General features: G+C 46.2%; 1 protein-coding gene across 7 annotated transcripts in view; it reads right to left on the reverse strand.

Moving 5' to 3' along the window:
• ARNT2 (aryl hydrocarbon receptor nuclear translocator 2) overlaps positions 1–12,071 on the reverse strand; it is a 200,999-nt gene that overhangs the window by 127,089 nt on the left and 61,839 nt on the right. For all 7 annotated transcript variants that reach the window (XM_055277476.2, XM_055277477.2, XM_063638637.1 and 4 more), the window contains exons 4-5: positions 6,215–6,428; positions 1,420–1,633 (exon numbers count right to left, since the gene is read on the reverse strand). In XM_055277476.2, coding sequence (XP_055133451.1) covers positions 1,420–1,633; positions 6,215–6,428 — 428 coding nt within the window. The remainder of the gene's footprint in view (positions 1–1,419; positions 1,634–6,214; positions 6,429–12,071) is intronic.

Consider the following 12,071-nt stretch of genomic DNA (forward strand, 5'->3'; position numbering starts at 1 on the left):
AGGCTTCTGCTGAAGGCCTACTATGGGCAAAGCACTTAGTTTAGCACTGCAGGCAGACACAAAAGTGGGAATACAACAGCTCACAATGTGGTCAGGGAGAATGACAACACAAATATATCTGTCATAGAGCAGAATGCAAATATTTTGGTATAACGCTTCTATAACTCCTGCTTCAACAATGCAAATTTGTTCCAATGTGATTGACATATTAAGGAACAATCTGAGCATATTGTGAATTTTGTGTTTGCTTATCTGTAAGAAAAACTAGATGAACATAAAAAGGTTGTGCCTAGCTGAACCCAAGCTACATGGAAATACACAAAATTCACATACCTCAGACATCAGTCAGCTCTCTCGGTCCACAGTGTGTTATTAGCCACACTCATCCACATTTGGAGTTAAAACTCTCCGTCTGATTTCACATGACTGTCCTCCTACCATTTCACAATAACATACAAATGACCACACCTTCTGAGGCCACCTCCATAAGCAAACTTTAGGTCATTTTCAACTCAACTGCCATATGTATGGTAAGATGTATACATTTCTTAACCACTTAATGTTAAAGCTGTGCTACCACTTATAATAGGTTTTTATTTTTGCTTTTATCTGACAAATTATTGAGTGTTGTGCTTCCAAACCACTTTTTCTCTATAAGCCCTGTAGTTTTTAATTGCATGATTGTGTATACTGCAGTGATTTTTAGAAACATGTATGAGTACAATTGACTATATTTAAACATTTCAATAAGGAACTAGATTTCAGGTAACTAAGGCCTGGGTAATGAATGTTTATGGTCAGGATCACAGAAAATCACATGCTTACTGGACAAACTTCAAATAGGGCACATGGATCTGGCTAATATATCAATGACAACCTCTAGTGGTAATGTATACTAATTGCAGGTAAAATACAGAAAAAGGTGATGTGTTAAAAATGGATTTTTAAATGTTATTGAATGAATGAAGCTATCACACAGGCCAACTCACATATATTCCCTCACCTTTAGGCAGCTTTTTACGGCCTCCAGTTTCCTGGCCTGTTTACTAAAAGAATTTCTTTTTTTTTTTTTTTTTTTTTTTTGAGATGGAGTCTCACTCTGTCGCCCAGGCTGGAGTGTAGTGGCACAATCTTGGCTCACTGCAAGCTCCGCCTCCTGGGTTCATGCCATTCTCCCACCTCAGCCTCCAGAGTAGCTGGGACTACAGGCACCCACCACCACGCCCGGCTAACTTTTTGTTTTTGTATTTTTTGTAGAGACGGGGTTTCACCGTGTTAGCCAGGATGGTCTCAATCTCCTGACCTCGTGATCCACCCGCCTCGGCCTCCCAAAGTGCTGGGATTACAGGTGTGAGCCACCACGCCCGGCAAAGAATGTCTTCTAGAGTCAAACAGCCTCATAAAGGGAGCTCCACTGACCTGTCATTGAGTTTTCTGAGGTGCACAGTTGCTCTCTCAGCTTCTCCACGTCATCAGGATGCACCTGTTCATACAGTGTGCTCCCAAACCACTCTGACTGGGGCTGGTTCAGAACAGGCGTGACGGAGTCAGACACATAAATCACTCGCCCTGTCTCAGCAGCCACCACAAACAGAAATCCATCAGCTGCTTCAAGGATGAGATGCTTCAGTTCCTACAAAGAAAAGATGATGATTGGAACAATACACTGACAGACTCAGGCTGATTAAACTTTCTTATTGGGAAAGCAGCCTTCAATTTCCTTTATCTGCATATTTATTCTGGTACACAAATAGTTTGGGAAATGAGTACTTTGTTTCTGGAAAATAAGCTAGAAAAATGCACAAAGCTTGCACCATCCCTAAGATACAGCTACTGTAAACACAGTTAGCCTGTCTTCATTAGTCCTTTGTTGGGGAGAGAGAAAATTTCTAGCCTAGGGGGATGGGAGAGCAATGAGTGATCACCAGAAGGTGCTGGGTTGCCAGAGGCGTGAGCAGCTTCGCCACATATTGAAACTGTAGTCATGTCATTGGAGCAGAAGGGCCCAACAGATAGTGCTTGGCACAAAAGGTGCTAGATAGAAGGAAGGGAGGGGGAAGGGGAAGGTGAGAAGGGAGAACGAAAGAGACCACGTGTCTCCCCACCCACAGCTTGCCGTACTGAAAATACCCTCTTGTTCCTTTTCTCTTCCCGTATTTCTGAGCTGAATGCTGTCACTGGCTATAAGAGTATCCCCTTACATTTGCATTTCTGTCAGATTTCCAGAACTGACAATAATCACCATCATCTCAAAAGACTCTCAGAGTAACTCTGGGAGGCAGCAGGGAATACAGCATTATCCATATCACTTTACAGTGAGAAGAGGTCAGGAGCATCAACCCTGCACTCACATTGATTCACTGGGGTCATGACTGTCATTGAAGGCAGGGAGGAAACTGTTTGGGATCAAGGAAGGGGCAGCAGGAAGCCTTGATATTATCCTCAGAAGGACGTGGATGGGGCAAAATCAACTTTGTTAAAACGAGATGTCTTTTCTTTGCAGCGCCTGAAGGCAGCTCAAGTGTAGTTGCCCATACTATTCTCACATCAAGCTAAGGAGCCCTTTGCCACTGAATGAAATGGGCTTTGTGCCTGCAGGAGCCAGGCACTGAGTCTTCCCTAGACACTGTAATCCATGGCCACCCTTCCAGCCACTTCAAGTACTGTTCAGGCTCCAGCGGACAAAGTTATCCTTTTAGGTCAGCAGCTAGCAAACATTTTTTGGCTGGCAATCCTTTGTTTGAATGTAATCTTATGTGAAAACCCCACTGTAAAGCACAGGGACCGCCAGCAGAGTGGAGGCAAAAGGTGGAGAGTCTGGCGCCCCAAATCCCAGTCCCTGAGCAGGGTACAAGGACCCAGAGACTAGGGAACATTGATATGCTGATGAGCAGCACCCAGGGAGCTTTGTAAATGTGTCTAAGCCCTTGGCTGGGGAGGAATTCTAACATCCTCTGCCTGGGAAACCAGGGCAGAAGCAGTTGGTACAAGAATTTTTTAAGGATAAGTTTATTTTGCCCATTTCTCTTGCTTTGCACTTCTGCTGTTCTGCGTCACCTAGATGCTTAATTAGTTCAGGGAATTCGGTCAGCATTTTTATTTTCAGTTTTGGGATGATCTTCCCAACAGAAAGAGCTGTAAGAGAATTAAAAACGGAAGAGGATGTCTGGGGAAGTACAGAATTCTTTGTCACTGGAGGAGAGGAAGTGGAGGCTGAATGACTTTACTCATGGATTCACATTTTTATCCAGTTTGCAAAGACTGTGGGGAGGTCTTACAGGATGAAGCCCCACTCGCATCACGGACTCTCTTTTTACCACCCTCCTCCCTAATGTTTATTCCCTGGGAGACCATCCATCACTACCAAGTTCCTGTGCCCTGAATCCAGAACTAGCCTCTACACTCCAAGAAAACAAACAGTCATGGTTAAGAGCATGTATTCTGGAGTAAAAGGAGACTATCATCTATGGCTCTCCCACTTAGCTGTGCAACTTTGGGCATGTTACTTCACGCCCTCAGTAATTTTTTTCAGTGAGCTCTTGCAAGGTTAAATGAGATGCTGTGTGTGAGGACTTAGTAAGGGCCTGGCACACAGTAGGTGCTCCATAAATGTAACCGTTATCATCACCATCCAAGCAGCTGGGAGAGGAACAAAGGTAGGGCTCATCTGACCTGCATAGCTGCCTTCTCTCTTCATGCCACTTTCATAATCCTCAGTCACTTAAAGATAACGAGATTCATTTCAAACATTGACCCTGTAGGTTTTTTGGTGAAGATTAAAAAAATATAGACAAAAAACTGATTCTAGCAGCTAGCAGTGCTTAATAATTTCTGTCTGTTACTTACCAGCTGTTCACCCTTCATTATACCTCAGGCCCATGTTAAACAGTCTATGCTTGTTGCCTTCCTCACCACAACCACACGAGCTGGGAGCTATCACTGCATTTATTTTTACAGAGGTGGAAATGAGGCTTGAAGTTCCTGCCCTGACCACCACAGTTTCTGTCCTCCAGGTGGCAGATATTACCACTGCTGGACCTTCCTAACATCTGCCAAGGGAGGGCTCCCATGACCCCTGGGATGATTTAAAAAGGGATCAAATAGGTGAAGTGCTTGCTAAAGTGTCTGCCACAGAGCAGACAGTAATAAACGTTAGTTTCTCGTCCCTTATTCTTTTTAAACCTAACTTCCATGACATAAATCGAGTCTCGACTCTAGCAGAATAAATCATTCTGTCTCTCAACAAAATCTTTTTCATTCTTGCCTCTGAGGTTCTGTACACACTCTTCCCTTTTTGTGAAATCCCTTCTGCTCCCCTCTTTCCAGGTATTTTTTGTGGCTCCTTTCTATGCCAATACTGTCTCTGTCCTGAGAAGTCCCTCTTGATATACCAGGACACTTCCACTCTATTTCAGCTTGGCCACACGCTGTGTCCTGTTAAATCCTCCATTACTTTTAGGACCCTATACCCTACATACTTTTGCATTTCCTAACTGCATGCCCTGACAACTGTATCATTTCACCTCCCCACCCAATCCCCCACCACCGGCTGTACACAATGAAGCGCTTTCAAATCCATCATCTCATTTATCCTGCAAAAGCTCTCGGAGACAGGAAAGCAAAAGCTTTATGTTCATTTCACAGATGAGCACACTGAAGCTTAGAGTATTTGCCAACTCGCCCTATGACCAGCACATGGAAATACAAAGAACCTGAACACAGGCCTCTGGCTCATGTAAATCTACTTATAAAATACGACCTCACTAGCTATTTTATGTGTTTCTTCTTGCCAACTAGTCAAAGACTAGTGTAGGTGTTAAAAATATGGCTTTGGGGTCCTACCAGCCTGTCTTCACTGGACCCAATCTTGGCTCCTCCACTAAGCAGCGGATTAACCCTGAGCAATCTGCTGACTCTTTCTAAGCCTCAGCTTCCTCATCAATAAAACAGAGCTAAATAATAGTGGCTTCTTCACAGGGCTAGAGTAAGTAGTAAATGAGATATTTCACAGAAAGCTATGACTCACACCAGGCACCCAGCAAATGCCAGCCGGCTAAGTGCTCTGATCGCAGCCACTATCATCACTACTGCTGCCATCACTGTCTTTTTTCTTTAACTTTTAAGTTCAGGGGTACACATGCAGGTTTGTTACATACTGCCAAGGGAGCAAACTCATGTCATGAGAATTTGTTATACAGATTATTTCATCACCCAGATCCTAAGCCCAGTACCCATTAGTTATTTTTTCTGATCCTCTCCCTCCTCCACTCTCTAGGAGGCTCCAGTGTCTGTTGTTCCCCTCTTTGTGTCCGTGTGTTCTCATCATTCAGCCCCCACTTACAAGTGGGAACATGTGGTATTTGGTTTTCTGTTCCTGCATTAGTTTGTTATGGATAGTGACCTCCAGCTCCATCCATGTTCCTGCAAAGGACATGATCTCATTCTTTTATATGGCTGTGTAGTATTCCATGGTGTATACGTACCACATTTTCTTTATCCAATCTGTCATTGATGAACATTTATGTTGAGTCCATGTCTTTGCTATTAATAGTGCTGCCATGAACATACATATGCATATGTCTTTATGTAGAACGATTTATATTCCCTTGGGTATAAACCCAGTAATGGGGTTGCTGGGTCAAATAGAATTTCTGTTTTTAGCTCTTTGAGGAACCTCCACACTGCTTTCCACAATGGTTGAGCTAGTTTACACTCCCACCAGCAGTGTATAAGTGTTCCCTTTTCTCTGCAACCTCACTAGCATCTGTTATTTTCCGACTTTTTAGTAATAGCCATTCTGACTGGAGTGAGATGGTATCTCATAGTGGTTTTGATTTGCACTTCTCTAATGATCAGTGATGCAGAGCTTTTTCCATATACCATCACTTTCATAGGCTGATTGTATCAGCACAATTCCAGCACACAGCGTTTTTACTAACTTCTTTCTGTGTCAGTGTGCTAAGCACGATGTTCAGATGCTCAATATATTTTTTTGAGTGACATCTCATTAAGGTTATGGGAAACATAAAAGCAGAAGACCCAAAGATCAGACAAACCCTCTTTTGAAGACAGCTTCTTAGAGAAAAATGGAAACAAAACATCTTGGCTTCATTCCTTCCTCAACCTTGAGCCCTGGTTCCCCATGTAGTTTATTTCATCTTGGTGACACTGGGATTCTCCCCCCTTTCCAATGGTGATGTGATGACCACGGTACCTGCTCTGTGAGGAAGGAAGGCTTGTATGCGCCATCGGTGGACTTGTTCCCTGTACCCCTCATGGACTTCATGTGCGAGACGGCCATGCGGAGGATGGTGAGCTTGTCTGGCTTCCGAGCCAGTGCACTGCATGTGGGGACCATGTCGGAGAGCTCCGTGATGTACTGAGTCATCTTGTTCCGTCTGCGCCTTTCGATTTCACTATGATTCTCTCTTTCCAGAAAGCAGGAGATCAGGAGAGGGGAAAAAAGAGAAGTATCAGATTAGGGATTACTATCTAATGGGATAAAACCATTAACACCAAACGATCAGGAACTAAGGGCTACCACCTAACAGCTGAGTGCTTTGAATGACTATTGGGCAAAACGGCCCTTCTGATGCTTCAGCAAGCTCTTACATCTACATGTTGGAAGCATGGATGTCTATAGTCTCAATCTCTAAATACATATCAAAATCTTCTAATTACTCCCATATGCCTGAGGTATTTTTGTAAGCATAAAAAATTGAGACACGAGGGCTGGGCACAGTGGCTCACATCTGTAATCCCAGCACTTTGGGAGGCCGAGGTGTGCAGATTACTTAAAGCCAGAAGTTTGAGACCAGCCTGACCAACATGGTAAAACCCCATCTCTACTAAAAATACAAAAATTAGCTGGGCATGGTAGCATATGCCTGTAATCCCAGCTACTTGGGAGGCTGAAGCACAAGAATTGCTTGAACCTGGGAGGTGGAGGTTGCAGTAAGCTGAGATCACACCACTGCACTCCAACCTGTGCACACATGAATCTGTACATGGATATACACAAGTGCGCACGCACACACACAAATGTGGTTACTGTCGGCCTCAGTATGTGGTTTACATGTTGTATCTTTACATATTTATTACATATAAATATGTAATATATAAATATAAGTATGTAATATATTATAAATAATATTTACATATTATATCTTGCAGTAAGAAGCACTATATAGTCTTGCCATTCTTTGTGTCGCTAAGTAAACCAATAATGCTACAAATTTACTTTAAAGTTGTGAACAAGCCTTTGTTCTATGCCCAACAGATTTTCTGCAGCATAGTAACAAAACAGGTACACCCCTAGCTTATGAAACAATAAATAGCCAATTTAAAATAAAAACGCATTGCAAAGGAATTAATGAATGCAATCTCTGTGATGTGTTATGATAAAAAACTAGCAGAAGGGCTGGTAGAATGTTTCCAACCCAGGCTTTTTACCTTTAGGCTTGAAGGAATCACAGCTAACCCAGTTCAACGACTCAAAGACAAAGCTGTTACTTGGGATAAAAGAATTATCTAAAAATAAATCCCATGTCTGCTGCAGGATTTAGGGTTTCACTGGTGTTCAAAAAATGAGAGTGACACTAAAAGCAAGAAAAAAACAACTCAGGCAGGGCTGCCTCCAGACACTGCATGTATTAATTAGCTTAACAGCCCATCCTCCCAGATTGGGGAACAGACGTGCCAGTCAGCCCTGATGACACCAAGTAGCACGTGCTGAGGGCCTCTGAACACACAGACCGAGGGGAAGTGAGACTGCAGTAGAGGTCACTGCAGAGCAACCTGAGCCATCCACCATGCACCTTCCAGACCCCATGAGGGGAGGAGTGGTAGAGAAAACAAGGAATGCCCAACTCTGTCCTCAAGCAGTGGGGGGGTTAACTATGAAAATAAAACATACACCTCGCATAGTGGAAATGAAACGCAGAGTACGATTAAATGCTTCTAAAGGCAGGTGGAAAGCAAAAACCACAATCAAGAACGATAGCGAAGAGGAGGAGGTGGTCCTGGGGCTGAGGGTGCTGGTAGAGGTAGGGAGGAGGAACTGGGAGAGAGCTGGGCCTACCTGTCAGCAAGTAGAGGAGGTCTATTTTGGGGAGGGGATCAGCAGGATCAAATAAAGGCCTGCAATTGGGAAGAAGCATTTGAGGGTGGTGAGGAGGCAGGCCTAGATGGAGGGGTAGAGATGGGCCCTGGAGGAGAGGGGCCAAGGAGCATGAGAAGCTGGGAAACCTTGCTGGACAGTAAAGGGAAAGCTGTCGTGCATGGCAGGCTGATAAGACCCATGATGCTCTCTGCCTCTATGGCTGGCTTCTCGGGGGAGGTGCAAGTTGCGGGAGAGGTTCAGGGTCAAGGAGGAGGAGATGGAGGCTGCGACCAGCAGGGAGATTCCTGAGGCCTGGTGTTCTCCTCCCACCCACAAAGGATAACTCTGCAGCCAACCCACTGGAATGGTGGAAACACCAGCCCCAGCACAAATGCCCTTGGTCCACAGAGCACAGCCACTCTGGTAAGGAAGGGCATATACTCTCCAGGAGAAACGGCAGCGCTGCGTAATCAGGCAGGGCTTGTTGACTCGGGGGTAGGTAGAGGTAACCAGTGAAGAATGGGTTGGGGCGGGGCAATCATAATGAAAGAAAGCGATGAAAAGGAGGGGATTTGGTTAGAGATTGTTGAGTTATTTAGTGCATTCAGGAACCCTTCCCTGGAGGAGACACAGGACTTCCTTTTCCATCTCTCCATAAATTAGGTAAATTAGTGGTGGCAGCCCACCCTGAACTGGGTCTTCACCAACGTCTCTTGCATTTGACTCCTCAGCCAGGAGCTTGTCACGAGACAACCAAGGTGCAGCAAGAAAGGCCTGGAGGAGCTCTCAGAGGAGGGTGAGGCCCACCTTGCCAGCCTACACTTCATCAAGGCCCAATGGGGTTGACGGAACACAGAGACAGTTGGCTGAGGCTGCTGACCTTGTAAGATGCTGGGCAGGCACCCTGGCCGCTGATGGGCGTTGTAAGATTATGGGCAGTACACACATGAGTTAGGTCCAGGGCTGCACGCCACCGCCCCGCACTTGCCCGCCAGACACCCTGGAGAACCCGTTTTCCTCCCATGCGCTCACACCACCTAGAGTCTGCATTCCAGCTCTTCAGCCTGACTTCCGGGATCTCCCTCATTAGGCACCACCCACAGCCCCCTCCTCTACTCCAACCACGTGTCAGCTGCTCCCCACCCATCAGTATCACCAGGCAATAGCCATTCCTACTTATCTTCGATTCAGCACACGTGAAATTGCTCCCGTCCCTCAAAATTCCATCTGTGTCAAAGCTCTTGCAGCTGTTTCCCGGTTCTCTCCCACCTTCTCCAGTCCATGCTGACTGCCTGCTGTCACCACTTTTCCCCTTGTCCCCAACCACCTTTTCCCAGCCTTTTTCTCCAGTCTCACCCTCCAGTTTAGACTTCATGGTGTGGCCAGACTGATGTTTCTCAAAATACAAACCAGAGCCCTCCCTTAAACCCCTTCCATTGAGCCTCCAAACCCCTCAGCTGGTCACTGTGGCCACTGCTTCAATGTAGGGCTGATGCACACTTGCTTCTGATGCTATTATCCAAAGAGCTTTCCCATAGTGGCACAGACCATCTTGCTTTATAAATATTCTGCAGGCGAAAAATCTTCATATGATTCTTAAACAGAGATCTAAAGCAATTTCGCCACAGTGCTCTGTGAACCCAATCTGTGAGATAAGGTGTATGAAGAAGATGGCCTTAGGGCAACTGCTTAAAAACTGATTGTATTCATTGCCTAGTCCAGAAAATCCTCCAAGCACTTTATATTTTATGAAATAATACTGAGTTACCAGCAGAATGTCAAAATGACTGACAGCTGCCAATTACTTAGCAACAAGATTTGATAAGTAAGTGACATACACATATGTACGTACAGTTTCATTTTGAAGCCTTCATCAAGGCAGGGGGATGATGCCATCTTGTGAACACAGAAGGACACATCTCCAAGACGATGTTTGCTGGGGCAAGGCCATCTCCTCCCCAGAGTGAGGGGACAATTTGGGGTCTGCCTGGAGGAGCTGCAGGAGTGAGCCTGTGAACCTGGTGTCTGTGACTTGCATGTGCGCCACATGCTTGCTCGGGGTTGAGTAGCGTCAATAAAGAAATTAACTCCTATGTACAGGGAAGCAGGACCGGGACTCCACAGAATTGACAGTTGGGGACACAGGTGGAGCTGTCAGCTTCAAAGACACCTCCGCTGTGCTAAGAGGACCCACAGCTTGGCTCCAAGAGCACAGCTATGGAAATAAAGGCACAGAAAGAAGAGGTTCAACCCACTGCACAACTGACTTGTGTTTCTTTTCCAACTCTGCTCCTAATGGGGACCTCCTAAGTTTAATCTGAACAGTGAGGTACCCATCTTAGTTAAAGAACATGAAAGGAGAATTTTATAAGATCTCAATAAAGAGCATCCTTAAACTGTTGACAGCAGTTGAGTCTCCTGTCTGCTATGGGAAGGGAACCTTAGACCCGGAGCAGGCAGACTGAATGAGACAGCCCCATGCTGGGAACTCCCTGATCACTGCAGACATGGTATACCTGGAGCATACTTCCAGTCTGGGAGTTACCCTGCCGGGTACTGGAGACGGGTGCTGGACAGGACAGAGAGCCCACGGAAAAGGAGGGGCAACAGAGAGTGAGCAGGTGCAAACACAATCCCTGCGTGGTTTCCTTGTACACTAAAAGGTCAGAAGAGGATGCTGAGAGTGTGTGATGGGGAGAGCTCCCTGTGAAAAAGTCCCAGGAAATACCCAGGAACCCTACGACATGGGACACTGAAAGCCCCCACGCAGGCCTGGCTGAGAGGAGCCACAACGTAAACCTAAGTGCTTCTGCAGCCTCTCTTTGCTCATGTCAGGGTGATCAGGTGTGGGCACCTCAAGGCAGCAGGTGGGCTGACACAGGATACTATGAGAGATATGACCAAGTCTAGCTCTAGCCAGGCCACCTACACTGCCATGGTCCAAATCTGAGAAGTCAGCACTTGAAATAATACAACTGGTCACTACACCTCACTGCCAGCTTCAGAGCTACATGAAGCTGTACACACGTGAAATGTCTGTAGACAGGGAGCAGCCCTGCTACAGATGGCACCAGGACCACATTTCTCCATGATGCCTCAGCTTCCATTTCTACCTCCTGAGGTCCACACCCCCCTCCAGGCCACAGCAGTCCCAACAACAGACCTGCTGAAGATAAACATAAAGCTTCTCCCCAACCTGGAGAAGCATCACCAAGCAGCTGCCACTCTCAAAGCCATTGGGCTTGGAAACAGGCCTCACTCAGGGCAGAATTTGTGCTCATTTCCCCAGATTGCACCAGAACTGGAAGACCAGACACCAGGAGTTTTTTCCTTTTCAGAATTCACCCAGCACACAGTGATAACCTCTGCTCTTGGACAATTCACCAAACTGTGCATGGCTCAAGTTACTAAACAAACAAGGCTTTCTGCCTGCAATTCCAGTAAATGGCTTCAGCACTTCTCAAGCAAAGGAAGCATCAATCCCCTTCTTCCCCTACTAGGGATTTCTCTGTGAGATCTGACCAGTCAGGGTAGAGTCAGACCTGTAGGAGGAGACCCTTTGCATAGGCTCATACTTCAGAGGTAGCCTGGGGGAGTCATCAGACCAAGAGTGGCTGCGTGGGGGTCTACACACGAGTCCTGTTCAGCTGTCAGCAGCCTCTGGTGCAGTATTAGGCACAGGCTGGCTCTGCCCCATCTCGGTGATGCTCGGGAAGGAAGACTGTACCTTTCCAGGAACATCCTTCAAGGCCAGTCGCTCCCAGGCATGCTGCAGGGCATTTTCAGAGCCATGAAGGCCAGAAGAAAGCCATTTCAGGAAACCCCGTGGAGGCTGGTCAGATACCTGCAGAGAGGGCCCACTGAGGCATATTCAGTAAGGCAGTTTTCCCAGCTTCTGAGGCTGCTCCAGGAAGGGCAGAGGGTTGTTCTCTCCTTGAGAAGGAGGTAGGCACCCTGCTCCCCAGAAGCC

This window comes from Symphalangus syndactylus, chromosome 5, assembly GCF_028878055.3.
Source record: "Symphalangus syndactylus isolate Jambi chromosome 5, NHGRI_mSymSyn1-v2.1_pri, whole genome shotgun sequence".
NCBI lineage: Eukaryota > Metazoa > Chordata > Mammalia > Primates > Hylobatidae > Symphalangus > Symphalangus syndactylus.